Source organism: Hypanus sabinus, chromosome 26 (genome assembly GCF_030144855.1).
Source record: "Hypanus sabinus isolate sHypSab1 chromosome 26, sHypSab1.hap1, whole genome shotgun sequence".
In the NCBI taxonomy this organism is placed as follows: Eukaryota; Metazoa; Chordata; class Chondrichthyes; order Myliobatiformes; family Dasyatidae; genus Hypanus; species Hypanus sabinus.
The window spans coordinates 30,241,503-30,256,947 of NC_082731.1; the positions used below are offsets into that span (position 1 = coordinate 30,241,503).

General features: G+C 52.9%; 1 protein-coding gene and 1 long non-coding RNA gene across 2 annotated transcripts; one reads left to right on the plus strand and one right to left on the minus strand.

The window, feature by feature from the left end:
• The first annotated feature begins 4,315 nt into the window (after positions 1-4,315).
• Positions 4,316-7,823, plus strand: LOC132381719 (fat storage-inducing transmembrane protein 1). The gene is made up of 2 exons (XM_059951292.1): positions 4,316-4,554; positions 6,021-7,823. Exons 1-2 carry the CDS (start codon positions 4,316-4,318, stop codon positions 7,054-7,056), a joined length of 1,275 nt encoding a protein of 424 aa, XP_059807275.1. The 3' UTR covers positions 7,057-7,823.
• A 1,916-nt stretch (positions 7,824-9,739) lies between these two features.
• On the minus strand, positions 9,740-15,445 carry LOC132381375 (uncharacterized). Its single transcript, XR_009508022.1, has 2 exons — positions 14,738-15,445; positions 9,740-9,965 (listed from the first exon to the last, which is right to left on the minus strand). It is a non-coding gene; the product is annotated as an uncharacterized LOC132381375 (long non-coding RNA).

A 15,445-nucleotide genomic window follows, 5' to 3' on the forward strand; every position in this document is an offset into this window, starting at 1 on the left:
AGAAACAGAGAACAACTAAACAAGAAAAAAAGAAAGGTAAGATAGAGTATGAAAGTAAATTAGCACAAAATATAAAAACAGGTAGCAAAAGATTATATAAATATATAAAGTGGAAGAGGGAGGCTAAAGTCAACGTAGGTCCCTTGGAGGATGAGAAGGGGAAATTGATATTGGGTGATAAGGAAATGGCTGCAGCATTGAACAACTATTTTGTGTCGGTCTTCACGGTGGAGGACACGTCCAATATGCCAAAGAATGATGTTATGGACGAAATGGGAGGTGAGTACCTCGATAAAATCACTGCCACTAAAGAGATAGTGATGAGCAAACTAGAGGGCCTGAAGGTAGATAAGCCCCCGGTCCTGATGGGAAGCATCCCAGGTTGCTGACGGAATTGGCGGAGGTTATAGTAGATGCGTTGGTAATCATTTATCAAAACTCTCGACTCTGGGCAGGTCCCAGTGGACTGGAAGACAGCAATTGTCACGCCACTTTTTAAAAAAGGATGCAGGCAAAAGACGGGCAACTATAGGCCAGTTAGCTTAACATCTGTAGTCGAGAAAATGCTTGAAGCTATCATTAAGGAAGAAATAGTGAAACATTTAGAAAAGAGTGGTTCCATTAGACAGACGCAACATGGATTCAGAAAGGGCAGGTCCTGTTTGACAACCTTACTGGAGTTCTTTGAGGACATAATGAGTGCAGTGGATAGAGGGGAACAGGTGGATGTCATACACTTGGATTTCCAGAAGGTGTTCAATAAGGTGCTGCACAAGAGACTTATAAATAAGATATGGATTCATGGAGTCAGAGGAAGTGTTTGGCATGGATAGTGGATTGGTTAACCGATAGAAGGCAGAGAGTTGGTATAAATGGGTCTTTCTCCGGTTGGCAGTCGATGGTAAGTGGGGTGCTGCAGGGGTCGGTGCTGGGCCCGCAGCTGTTTACCATTTACATTGATGATTTGGAAGAGGGTACTGAGTGTTGTGTAGCAGAAGTTGCTGATGTCACTAAACTGAGTGGAAAAGCAAATTGTACAGAGGATGTGGAAAGTCTGCAGAGGGATATAGATAGGTTAAGTGAGTGGGCCAAGGTCTGACAGATGGAATACAATGTTGGTAAATGCGAGATCATCCACTTTGGAAGAAATAATAGAAGAGCAGATTATTATTTAAATAGTGAAAGGCTGCAGCATGCTGTTGTGCAGAGGGACATGGGAGTGCTTGTTCATGAATCACAAAAAGTTGGCCTGCAGGTACAGCATGTTATTAGGCAGGCAAACAGAATGTTGGCCTTCATTGAGTGCATTCCTGGTTCAGAAATTGCACCGTCTCGGATCACAAGACCCTGCAGTGGATAGTGAGGTCAGCTGAGAAGATCATCGGGGTCTCTCTTCCCGCCATCACAGACATTTACACCACACACTACATCCGCAAAGCAAACAGCATTATGAAGGACCCCATGCACCCCTCATACAAACTCTTCTCCCTCCTGCCATCTGGGAAAAGGCACTGAAGCATTTGGGCTCTCATGACCAGACTGTGTAACACTTTCTTCCCCCAAGCTATCAGACTCCTCAATAACCCAGAGCCTGGACTGACACCTTACTGCCCTATTGTCCTGGTTATTATTTATTGTAATGCTTGCACTGTTTTGTGCACTTTACGCAGTCCAGTGTAGGTCTGTAGTCTAGAGTAACTTTTTCTGTGTTGTTTTTTTTAACGTAGTTCAGTATAGTTTTTGTATTGTGTCATGTAACACCATGGTCCTGAAAAACGTTGTCTCATTTTTACTGTGTACTGTACCAGCAGTTATCGTTGGAATGACAATAAAAGTGATTTGATTTGACTTTCTCAAGAGATTGAATTCAAGAGCAGGGAGGTTATGCTGCAACGATACAGGGTACTGGTGAGGCTGCACCTGGAGTACTACGTGCAGTTCTGGTCTCTAAACTTGAGGAAGGATATACTGGCTTTGGAGGTGGTGCAGAGGAGGTTCACCAGGTTGATTCCAGAGATGAAGGGGTTAACCTATGAGGAGAGATTGAGTTGTCTGGGACTATACTCTCTGGAGTTCAGAAGAATGAGGGGCAATCTTATAGTAACATACAACATTTTAAAAGGGATAGATAAGATAGAAGTAGGAAAGTTGTTCCCATTGGTAGGTGAGACTAGAACTAGGCAACATCGCCTCAAGATTCAGGGGAGAAGGTTTAGGATGGAGATGAGGAGGAGCAGTTTCTCCCAGAGAGCGGTGAATCTGGAATTCTCTGCCCTGGGAAGCAGTTGAGGCTTCCTCACTAAATGTATTTAAGAAACAGTTAGATAGGTTTTTGCATCGTAAGGGAACTAAGGGTTATGGGGAAAAGGCAGGTAGATGGAGCTGAGTTTATGGACAGATCAGCTATGATCTTATTGAATGGCGGGGCAGGCTCGATGGGCCGGATGGCCTACTCCTGCTCCTGTTTCTTATGTTCGACATAACATGTTTGGGTCACCCATTGTTTTGTAATCTCTATGAATGCACTGCAATAGCGATCTGTGTTTGAAAAGCAACCCTTTTGTCTCTCCTGCTCGACCTTGGCAAGTAATAAGAGTAGCAGGTGGTGTCGCTTTGGCAACTGCTACACATACTGTTGGTCAAGTCAAGACCAGAGTTCCCTTGTAAGGCATTTTCTGAAGATCACTAATTGGTGGTATTAAAGGTTAATTTTGTTCACAGTTTTTCATATTGCTTTTGAAGACTTTTGATTAGATTAACCTTGGCTTCAGTTTGAAGTTCTCTTCTGCGAGCCCAGATCGTTGGCGCCGGTTCCACGCGTGTTAATTTCTCTAGTGGCGAGACTGGCAATGATCTCTTTGTTCGCCCGCAGCGCCGGTGATATTTGATTCCATGAACTGCCCGTGTACCCTCAGCGCTAAACCAAGCAGCCTTCAATCCAAACCGACCGTTCAAAGCACAAGCACCAAGAAAAGGTCACGGATAATCCTGCGGGCTGCGCGGGTTTCCGACGCGCTCTCTGTCTGTGTGCTACCGGGGCAATCCCGCGGTCCAACTCTTCCTTTGATGGCAAAGTGCGGCCGCTACTCCAAAACAAACGCGAAACCACGGGGAGCCCAAGGCGGGAGATTGACACACTTGCAAAACTAACCGACTTTATCACGAAACCAGCGAGGACGAACATTAGAGATCCGATGAAACGGAATTGTTGATAGATATAGCGATCAAATTAGCGAAGTGAAATTGAACTGAATTAGTGGTCAGCAAAAAGACATCACCCTGCGGCTTAACCCCTCTTAACTAGACTAACTAGTGATAAGCGTCAATATGCAACTATGCCACGTGACAGATTATCGCGCCACAAAAAAACTGTATATGGCTCCTACACCCTCCTTTCCGTCCCATCCCCGCCCCAACCCCCCTCTCTAAGCCCTCTCCCCACTTGCCCCCAAACTGGGTCTGAAATCTGCTGCCCTTTCTGACAAAAGCCCCCACAGTTCAGAAGAATGAGGCATGGTGAAAGGCCTGGACAGAGCGGGTGCTTCCTGAGGCCCCAGAGGGCTGTCCTTTCAGAAGGGAGATGAGGGGGAATTTCTCCAGCCAGAGGGTGCTGAATCTATAGGATTCAAGGCTCTGGTTCAGTCAAGGCATGAAGGGATACGGGATGAAGGCAGGAGATTGGGGCTGAGAGGGAAATTAGATCAGACATGACGAAATGAAGGGGCAAATGGCCTCATTCTGCTCCTATATCTGATGGTTTTATGGAGTACGGTGAATGGGGGCAGGGACTGGGGCTCTAGTGGGATATTGAGCACCCCAGTGCTGAACAAGAGGATGTGCGTCTGTTTGCTACCCCCACCCCGCTGCTGTCCCTGCTCTCTGCGAGCCCCTTGACTCCCTCTGCCCTCGAACCCCTCACCTCCCTCCTCTCCCTCGCTAGCGTCCTGTCGGGTAGGATCCAGGTGGTCCTCACTCTCTCCCCCCTCCCTCCCGTGTCCCAGGCAGAGTTGCCACCCCCTCTCACGTCCCGGGAGGACAGCAGCAGCTGCTGGGCCTGCTGCTGCTATTTTGGGTGGCAGTCTGTGGCCAGCTGTCGGCAGAGCTGGAGCTGGTGGACGGGCCTAGCGGTGAGAGGGCAACGGAGGTGCTGGAGAGTGAGGGAGAAAGGGACGGGGCTGGAGAGGGCCAGGCGAGACTGGAGAGAGAGGGTCAGGGGTTTTGGGGGTGGGGAGAGCGAGAATCCGAGGACTTTCTTGGGGGGTGAGGGAGGGATTCCAGCCAGCAAAGGGTAACTGGGCTTTGAGGGGTCCTGGCAATGTGGCAGGGCAAATGGCTGGCCCGGCTCTGGCCGCTCCCAGGGCTGACCGCGGCTGCCAGGGTGCTGGACGCGGCCCTGGTGGTGGGCACTGACCATCTGGCAAACTTCCTGGGGCACCCGTGGGTGCTGTCACACTACCACCTCTGGCTGGCCGCCCTGGTCGTCTTCGGGCCACTGCTGCAGTTCCACATCAGCCCCCGGATCATCTTTGCCAACAGGAACAACTACTTGTATGTGTGAGTCTCCAGCTTGATCAATCGCTTATCCCACCCCCCAGCCTCGGCCCCTGACCTGGGCTATGTCTGAGTCTCCGCCTCGATCAATCCCTTATCCCACCCCCTCACCCTCGGCCCGTCTGTCCTGGGCTACCCTCACCCTCGGCCCGTCTGTCCTGGGCTATGTGTGAGTCTCCATCTCGATCAATCCCTTATCCCACCCCCTCACCCTCGGCCCGTCTGTCCTGGGCTATGTGTGAGTCTCCACCTCGATCAATCCCTTATCCCACCCCCTCACCCTCGGCCCGTCTGTCATGGGCTATGTGTGAGTCTCCACCTCGATCAATCCCTTATCCCACCCCCTCACCCTCGGCCCGTCTGTCATGGGCTATGTGTGAGTCTCCACCTCGATCAATCCCTTATCCCACCCCCTCACCCTCGGCCCGTCTGTCATGGGCTATGTGTGAGTCTCCACCTCGATCAATCCCTTATCCCACCCCCTCACCCTCGGCCCGTCTGTCATGGGCTATGTGTGAGTCTCCACCTCGATCAATCCCTTATCCCACCCCCTCACCCTCGGCCCGACTGTCCTGGGCTATGTGTGAGTCTCCACCTCGATCAATCCCTTATCCCACCCCCCAGCCTCGGCCCGTCTGTCCTGGGCTATGTGTGAGTCTCCACCTCGATCAATCCCTTATCCCACTCCCCACCCTCGGCCCGTCTGTCCTGGGCTATGTGCGAGTCTCCACCTCGATCAATCCCTTATCCCACCCCCCAGCCTCCGCCCGTCTGTCCTGGGCTATGTGTGAGTCTCCATCTCGATCAATCCCTTATCCCACCCCCTCACCCTCGGCCCGTCTGTCATGGGCTATGTGTGAGTCTCCACCTCGATCAATCCCTTATCCCACTCCCCACCCTCGGCCCGTCTGTCCTGGGCTATGTGTGAGTCTCCATCTCGATCAATCCCTTATCCCACCCCCCAGCCTCGGCCCGTCTGTCCTGGGCTATGTGTGAGTCTCCACCTCGATCAATTTCTTATCCCACCCTCACCCTCGGCCCGTCTGTCCTGGGCTATGTGTGAGTCTCCACCTCGATCAATTTCTTATCCCACCCTCACCCTCGGCCCGTCTGTCCTGGGCTATGTGTGAGTCTCCACCTCGATCAATCCCTTATCCCACCCCCTCACCCTCGGCCCGTCTGTCATGGGCTATGTGTGAGTCTCCACCTCGATCAATCCCTTATCCCACCCCCTCACCCTCGGCCCGTCTGTCCTGGGCTACCCTCACCCTTGGCCCCTGCAAACCCTCCCCCCTCTCATTGATGCTAAACTCTTGAACTTTGCTGCCTCATCTAATTCAACCCATTGTCTCTTTTCTCTCTTTTTCCCTTCTCCATTCAACTCCTCTTCCTCCTACCCCTACCCCTCCTTTCCCACTCACCCACCTCGCCCCTCCACTCCCCTCAAACACCCCCCCCCATCGTCGCAGCCGCTTCGTGGACTCAGCCTGGGGCTGGACGCTGCTGCTGTCGGCCGGTTTCTTGCTGCCGTTCTCCGTGCTGAGCCGGGAGAGGGGCCAGGGGGCTCCCTCCCCGCGGCCGCTGCTGCGCCTGGGCTTGGCCAGTGGCCTGCAGCTGGTCTGCCTGCGGGCTTTCGGTCTGCTGCGCGACGCCAGCGGCTCCTGCCTGGCTCTGGCCGAGGGCGGCCTGCTGCTGCTGCCGGAGGCCGAGGCCGGGGCCTGGGGCCAGGCCGCCTGCCTCTCCCAGCCGGGCCGGCAGTGGCGCGGCTACGCTGTCTCGACGCCCTGCTTCCTCCTGAGCTACAGCTCGTTGGTGCTGGCCGAGGAGCTGGCTCCGTTCCGGGCCTACCTGCGGGTGGGCCGCCCAGCACCGGCGCCCGTCCGGGTCCTCTTCCTGCTGGCCGCAGCACTGCTGGGCCTGTGGAGCGGCCTGCTGGTTCTCTCCGCCGCCCTCTTCCACCGCTACTCGGAGAAGCTGGCGGGCGCCGGGGCCGCTCACCTCTGCTGGCGGCTCACCTACCGGCTGTGGTACCCTCGGCGCTGGGGGCCGGGCCCTCCTGGGCAAGAGCTGGAGACCAGGGCAGGGAGGGGCTCAGAGGAGAGGTGCCCTGAGAGCTGGGGACAGGATGAGTGGTATCCCGGGGTACAGAGGGTCTCTGGGGACTGGAGTTCTGGAGGGGAGAGGGCCCCCTGGCACTGGGGGCCCAGTGCAGGGAAGGGCCCGGGTGATAGGGGTCCTGGAGGTGCACGGATGCAGGGGATCTGGGGGCCGGGGTCGTGGTCTTTGGGTCCAGGCAGGGACAGGGCCCCTGGGGACTGGGACCCTGGGTCTGAGAGGATCCCATGCACCTGGGTTCCCGGAAAGGAAAGGGTCCCAGAGGACCGTGGTCTCAGAGGGGACTGGGGCCTGGGGCCCGGATACCGACAGGTGGGCCGCAGGTGCGTCTGTGGGGCGGTGCAGAGCAGGTGGGATCCAGCCTCAGAGACCATGTGCTTTCGGGAGTGAGGGGAGGGGAGGAGAGGGAACGGGACTGAGGACGATGGGATTTTTAACCTTCCCTCCCCCGGGATCGACAGGCAGCAAATCCCTGGGAGGGGGGAGAGGAGGCGTGGACCAGGATCGACCGGCCAGCGTCACAGGGCCCCGGACTTTGACACACAGGAGGCTGCAGATCTTGGACGATGGGGCCCAGGATCTTGACAGCAATCCGGACACTGGATCACAGGGGCCCACACATCAGAACCCAGGGACATCTGAAAGCCTTTAGCCTCAGACACAACCCCAGAGTCAACTAGAGTCTGGACCACAGGGGTCATCTGATCCAAAACGACCCCAGACGTGGGACTGAGAGACCCACAGGAGGCCACAGCCCCAGAGATCTCGACAGTGGACCCCAGGGAATGAACTACGCAAACTCCTACACAGGACCCAAGATCCCTGATTCTCAACGACCAGCCAGGACAGCGGACTGCACCCGTTCCAATGCCTCCCTCGCCCAGACGGAATAGACAAGGAGGTGGATCCAGAGCAAATATCGGTTCCCCACCGGCCCGGCAGAACCGAAGCATGCAATGTACCGAAATTAAAGCTGGCATCCACCCGTTACTGCCTGGTGTTTGTGCTGGGGCGTGGGAAGATCTACAGCTGAGGGCGGGGAGGGTTGTTGAGAGAGCGACGGGGTGGTTATTGAGGGAGAGAGGGAGTGTTCCTGTGGGCAAGGTGGTTGTTGAGAGAGAGGGAGGGGAATAGTGGGTGAGAGGGTTGTCGAGGGAATGAGTGGGTGGTTGTTGAGGGAGAGAGGGAGGGTTGTGAGGGCAAGGAGGGTTGTTGAGGGAGAGGGGGGAATAGTGGTCGGGGAGGGTTGTTGAGGGGAAGGGAGGTGGTAGGAGGGGGGTTGTTGAGGATGAGGGAATGTCTGTTGTTGAAGGCAGGGAAGGTTGTTGAATGTGAGAGGAGGATGTTGTTGTTGAGGCCGAGGGGGGTTGTTGAGAGAGCAATGGGGTGGTTACAGCTGAGTGAGATGTTAAGGGAGAGGAGGGTTTTTGCAAGTGAGAGGTGGTTTTTGAGGGTGAGGCGGTTGTTGAGGGCGTGATGAGTGTTTTTGCAGGCGAGTTGTAGTTGTTGAGGGAGAGGGGGAATTGCGGGCGAGGGGGTGTTGTTGAAGCCAAGGGGAGGTTGTTGTTGAGGGTGAAGGGGGGGTTGTTGGTCAAGGCAGGGAGGGTTGTTGAAGGTGAGAGGAGGATGTTGTTGAGGGTGAGGGGAGTTGTTGAGGGTGAAGGGGAGGTTGCAGAGGGTGAGGGAATGTCTGCTGTTGAGGGCGGGGGTTGTTGTTGAAGGCAGAGGGGGTTGTGGAGGGTGAGGGAGTGGTTGAAGAAGAGGTGGTTATTGAAGGCAGGGAGGATTGTTGAGTGCAAGGTGGTTGTTGAGGGTGAGGGGAGTTGTTGAGGGAGAGAGGGAGTTGTTGAGGGTAAAGGGAGGTTGCTGAAGGCAGGAGTGTTGGTTGGGGATAGAGGGAGTTGTTGACGGTGAGGGTTTTGTTGAGGGAGAGGGGTTTGTTGAGGGCAAGGGGGGATTGTTACTCAGGGCGAGGGGGGATGTTGTGGGTGAGGGGGTGGTATGGGAATAGTGTTGTCAAGAGGGTGGTGGTAGGGAGGGGAGGGCATAGGGAGGGTGTTGTCGGGAGGGTGGTGGTAGGGAGGGGAGGGCATGGAGGGAGGGTGTTGTCGGGAGGGTGGTGGTAGGGAGTGGAGGGCATGGAGGGAGGGTGTTGTCGGGAGGGTGGTGGTAGGGAGGGGAGGGCATGGAGGGAGGGTGTTGTCGGGAGGGTGGTGGTAGGGAGCGGAGGGCATGGAGGGAGGGTGTTGTCGGGAGGGTGGTGGTAGGGAGGGGAGGGCATGGAGGGAGGGTGTTGTCGGGAGGGTGGTGGTAGGGAGGGGAGGGCATGGAGGGAGGGTGTTGTCGGGAGGGTGGTGGTAGGGAGGTATTGTGCCAGTTAGGCTGCCCCCACCAACCTCATCCTTGACCACCCATTCCCTCTTTGCACACTTTCCCCTCTCACGTCACCCTTTATGCCCCCCCCCTTCCATCCGATGCCTTCCCAGTGGAGAGGAATTCATGGCCTTCCCTCCCCCGGTCCCCTGGTCGGGGATTCCAGCTCTCGACGGCTATTCTGGAGCGAGGGCCACAGAACTCCATCCGAAAAATAGCAAAGAGGCCTAGTGTGGGAGGTCAGAGGGAGAGGGGCGAGGGGGACGGAGGCTGAGAGGGAGTTGGGGGAGAGGCGTGAGGGCGATAAGGGTTCTGAAGAGATGAAGGGAGAGGGGAGGTGAAGGTGCAGAGGAAGAGGTGGGAGGGAGGGAAGCTGAAGAGATGGACGAAGGGGATGGTAAGGAGAGATGGAGGGTGAGAAGAGGAGGAGGAGGAGGGATGGAGGGGAGGTGGAGGGATGGAGGTGGAAGAGAGTAGGACAGATGGAGGGAGGAGAGGGAGAGGGAAGAGGAGGACAGATGGAAGGAGAAGAGGTGGAGGGTGAGGAGGAGAGGTGGAGGGTGAGGAGGAGAGATGGAGGGCGAGGAGAGGAGGAGGGGGAGGAGAAGAAGAAGGATGGAGGGAAGGGAGATGGAGGGATGGAGAGGGAAGAGAGGACAGATGGAGGGAGGGGAGGATAAATGGAGGAATCCAACAAAGATAAATTCAGAGAGTTTATTAACAAGCTATGTCCGTAACACTCTCACCCAGGGGCGGGTGTACCTGACCCACAGTGCAGAGCATGGGGGGGAGAGGATGTGGCAGAGCAGAGGGCCTTGGGGTCAATGTTGTTATGATCCCCTCCCTCAGTAGATCAGTGCCTTCGAGTCCCCTCGAGGTTTCTTGATCTTGTCGAAGTTCTTGCTGATGAGGTCGTAGAGCAGAGCCTGGGGGTGGGGGGGCGGTGGAGTAATTAAGGAAGGGGGATCAGTAATCCATCTATCACCTTTCAGCAACACCCCCACCCCTCCCAAAGCATCTCACCCCTCTTCTCTTCCCAACCTCTTCTCTCCTCAGCATCGCAGGGTCACAAGAACAAGAGAGACCGGCCCTTTGACCAATCACCCACCCACTTACACTGATCCTTGTGGGAGGTAGTTACTGAAGGGGATTCTGAGGGGTAACACCGACAAGCATCTGGAAAGACAGGGGCTGTTCAGAGACTGTGTGTGTGTGTGGGGGGGGGGGGGGAAATCATGTGGATTATTGAAGAAGTGACCAAGAGGGTCGACAAGGGCAGGGCAGTAGACGCGATGGACATCTACATGGAAGAATCGTACAAAAAGCGCCGAGGCTGAGGTAGCTGGTTTACAAACAGAGGCAATGCGTAGTGAGGAGGGGCTGCTGACAGGGCAAAATTGCAGACACAGGGTGAGTTGCAACACGAGAGCCAAACGATGAATACAGGAATGAAGCTGTTATCTTTGAATGTGGAATAAGCTAGATGAACTTGCAGCACACCTACAGATTGGTGTGTATGACATTGTGGGAAGGTTATAGCTGGGAGCCTGATATCCAAGGATTCACATTGTATTGAAAGGATTCACATTGAGGGCGTGGGGGGCTCTGTTGGTAAAAATTAAATCAAATCCTTAGAAAGCAGTGACATAGGGTCGGAAGGTATTGAAGATTTGTGGATAGAGCTAAGGAACTGCAAGGGTAAAATGACCCCGGTGGGAGTTGAATACAGACCCCCATACAGTAGCAAGGACGTGGCCTACAAATTACAACTGGAGATAGGCACTGATGCCAAAGCAGCAGTGTTACAATGCAGATGGAGATATCAATATGCAGGTAGATTGGGAAAATCAGGTTGGTACGGGATTCGTGGTGGGGCATTTCTAGTGCCTACGAGATGGCTTTTTAGGTTGAGTCCAGTGGAGAATCTGCTATTCTGGATTGGGCGTTGTGCAGTGAACTGGAATTGATTAGAGAGCTCAAGGTAAAAGAACCCTTAGGGAAAGTGATCCTAATACGATAGAATTCACCCTGAAATTTCAGAAGGATGTATCAGTGGAGTGAGGAGAGTTACAGAGGCACGAGAGAGGAGTTGACCAGAAATTATTGGAAAAGAACACTGGTAGGGATGACGGCAGAGCAGCAATGGTGGGAATTTCTGGAAGCAATTCAGAAGGCACAGGATATAGACGTCACAAAGAGGAAGAAGTCTGCGAAAGGAAAGACAACACAACAGTGGCTAACAAGAGAAGTCAAAGCCAAAGAGAGGGCATATAATAGAGCAAAAATTGGTGGGAAGTTTGAGGATTGGGAAGCTTTTAAAAACCAACAGAAGACAACTGAAAAAGCATGATGCAGGTAAAGTTGGAAAATTGGAATAATAAAGAAGATTCCAAAAGTTTCTTCTGATACATAAAATGTAAAAGAGAGATGAAAGTGGATATCGGACCTCTGGAAAATGATGCTGGGGAGATGGTAATGGGAGACAAGGAAATGGCAGGTGAACTGAATAAGTATTTTAGACAATAGGTGAAGAAGTAGACCATTCGGCCCTTCGAGCCTTTTGAGATCATGGCTGATCATTTTGCATTGGTCTTCACAGCAAAAGACACTAGCTGTATGATAGAAGTTCCAAGTATCAGGAATCATGAAGTGTGTGAAGTTACCATTACTAGAGAGAAAATTCTTGAGAAATTGGAAGGTCTGAAGGTGGTTAAGTCACCCGGACCAGATGGACGACACCCCAGGGTTCTGAAAGAGAAGCTGAAGTGACTATGGAGGCATCAGTAATGATCTCTCAAGAATCTCTAGATTCTGGAATGGTTCCAGAAGACTAGAAAATTGCAAATATCTCTCCAGGAAGGGAGAGGCAGAAGAAAGGAAGCCATAGGCCAGTTGGCCTGACCTCAGTGGGTAGGAAGAAGTTGGAGTCGATTGTTAAAGATGGGGTCTCAGGGTACTTGGAGGCACATGATAAAATAGGACGTAGTCAGCATGATTTCCTCAAGGGAAAATCTTATCTGACAAATCTGTCAGAATTGTTTGACGAAATAACAAGCAGGAAAGACAAAGGAAAATCAGCTGATGTTGTGTACTTGGATTTTCAGGTCTTTTACCAGATGCCACACATGAGGTTGCTTTATATTACAAGAAAGGTTCTAGCATGGATAAAGCAGTAGCTCATTGGCAGGAGGCAAAGAGTGGGAATAAAGGGGGCCTTTTCTGGCTGGCTTCCAGAGACTAGTGGTGTTCCACAGGGGTCTGTGCTGGGACCGATTCTTCTTACGTTATATGTCAACGATTTGGATGGTGGGATAGATGGGTTTGCAGACAATCTGAAGATAGGTGGAAGGACAGGTAATATTGAAGGCTACAGAAGGACACAGATGAGGGGAAATTGGCAAAGAAATGGCAGATGGAATACAGTGTAGGGAAGTGTATGGTCATGCACTTTGGTAGAAGAAATGAAAGAGTTGGCTATTTTCTAAATGGAGAGAATATACAAAACACTTGGGAGTCCTTGTGCAGGATTCCCTACAGGTTAACGTGCAGGTCGAGTCTGTGGTGAGGAAGGCAAATGCAATGTTAGCATTGGTTTCAAAAGGACTAGAATATAAATACAAGGATGTAATGTTGACTTTATAAACCACTGGTGAGGCCTCACGGAGGATTGTGAGCAGGTTGGGGCCCCTCGTCTTAGAAAGGATGTGCTGAAACTGGAGTGGGTTCAAAGGAGGTTCACGACATTAATCCAGAATTGAACAGCTTCTTGTACGAAGAGTATTTGATGGCTTCGGGCCTGAATTCACTACAATTCAGAAGTACAAGGGATGATCTCTTTGAAACCCATCGAATGGTGAAAGGCCTCGATGTGAGTGGATGTGGAGAAGATTTTTTCCTATGGTGGGAGAGTCTAAGACCAGAGGACACAGCCTCAGCATAGAGGGTTGTCCATTTAGAATGGAGATGGAGAGGAATTCCTTTAGCCAGAGGGTGGTGAATCTGTGGAATTCCTCGCCACAGGCAGCTGTGAAGGCCAAGTCTTTATGTATATTTAAGGCAGAGGTTGATAGATTCTTGATTGGTCAAGGCACGAAGGGATGAAGGAAAATTGGATCAGCCATGATGAAATGGAGCAGACTTGATGGGCCAAATGGCCTGATTCTGCTCCTATATCTTATAGTCTTCACAGTAAAGCCTTTGATTAGGTCCCACATGGCCGGCTGCTCTGGAAGGTTCAATCACAGAGGGAGCTGGACAACCGGACGCACGATGGGCTCAATGGAAGGAAGCAGAGGGAGAGGGTGGGACTGGTGTTCCTCAGGGCTCAGGGCTGGACCCACTGCTGTTTGTCATCAGTATCGCACAGGCAGGTGCATGGCAGGGTTAGTAAGTTTGGAGACGACACTATAATAGGTGATGTTGTTGACAGTGAAGATGGTTATCAGGATTTACAGAGGGACGTTGATCGGCTGGGTCAGTGACCGGGAAAGGCAAATGGAGTTTGGTTCAGGTAAGTTTGAGGTGTTGTATGTAGCTTGTAAAGTCAAACCAACGCTTTCAGATTGAACGGCAAGGCCCTGAGATGTGTTGTAGAACAGAGGGACCTTGGAGTACAAGAATACGGTTCTCTGAAAGAGGAGTCAGAAGTATTTTATTTTGAAAGAAAGTAAAACCTCCAGCCCATTCAGCTGTGCCACCCAGTAATGCACAGATTTAGCCCGACTCACAAGATAATTTACTATGAAGCCTTCTAACCAGTACATCTTTGGACTGTGAGGGGAAACCAGAGCACCCGGAGGAAACAGCCACCCCCCCCCCCCACACACACACAGACGAAGAACCTACAAACTTTCTCACACGCGACGTGGGGATTGAACTCTGAACTCTGAGCTGCGTCAGTATCGCGCCAACACTACCCCACTGTGGCGAAGGTGGCGTTTGGCAGGCTGAACATCGACAGGGCATTGACGGTGCGGTTGTACAAGGCAACTGTGCAGCTCCACTTGCCGGACAGGGCACAGCTTTGTTTTAGGAGAGGCGTTGTTCAGCTGCAGAGAACGCAGAGGAGATTCGCAAGGATGCTGCCTGTGTTACAGGGGAGGTTGGGTCTTTACTCGGAGTGCAGGAGAATAAGGGATGACCTCGCAGATGTTTATAAATGTGTTATGGATAAGGTGGAGAGTTACAATCTTTGTCCCTGGGGTTGGGGAGATAAAACTAGAGGGTGCAGACACAAGATAAGAGGGGAGATTGAAGAGACCTGAGAGGTAACTGCTACCCAGAGGCTCAAGAGAACCGGGAATGAGGTGCCAGAGGAAGTGGGTGAGGCAGGTACAATCCTTTAACAGGTACTCAGACGGTTATGTGGAGGCGTTCCCAGCCGGAGGTCCACAGTCCCTCCGGTTTGAGGTGGGGGTCCGTGGCATGAAAAGGGTTGGGAGCCCCTGGTTTAGAGGGATGAGGACCAAACTCGGGCAGGCGGGACTGGCTCAGATGGGAATCCCAACCCGACTCACAACTGCCACAGCCTCCCCCCCTCACCCACACACTGACCCCCACCCCCATCTCAGAGCACGGGGGGGGGGGGGGTGAAATCCCAGAGAGCAGAAAGTAGCCAAAGGCGGCATCGAACCGGGGTCTCCGGCTGGGAGGCAGCGGATTACCCTCCCTCGCCTCGCCTCGCCGAGCCCACACTCACATACTGATTCCTGATCTCCATCACCATTGCTCGGATCTCACTGTACTGAGCCTCATCGATCTGGTGGACCAGTTGCCGGTAGTCACCCTGCCGGTAGAAGCGAGGGAAGGACGTTCAGAGAAACTCGAAGCCACAAGACCATGAGACACAGGAGCAAAAGTAGGCCATTTGGCCCATCAAGTCCAGCATTCAAGTGTGGGTGATATGCTATCCCTCTCAACCCCATTCTCCTGCCTTCTCCTCTGCCATAACCTTTGACACCCTTAGAACATACACAGAACAAAGAAATCTACAACATATTACAGGCCCTTCGGCCCTCAATTTTATGCTGACCATACAACCTACTCTAAAAACCGCTTAGAATTACTCTACCGCATAGCACTCTATTTTTCTAAGCTCCATGTCTCTTAAGATGCCCCATTGTATCCACCTCCACCACCGTCGCTGGCAGTGCATTCCACACGCCCACCACTCTCTGTGTGAAAGACTTACCCCTGACACCCCCTTTGATACCTACTTCCAAGCACCTTAAAATTGTGCCCTCTCACGCTAGCCATTTCAGCACTGGGGAAAAGCCTCTGACTGTCCACACATTCAATGCCTCTCATCATCTTATACAGCTCTGTCAGGTCACCTCTCATCCTCCGTTGCTCCAAGGAGGAAAGGCCAAGTTCACTCAACCTATTCTCTTAAGGTGCACCCTCCAAT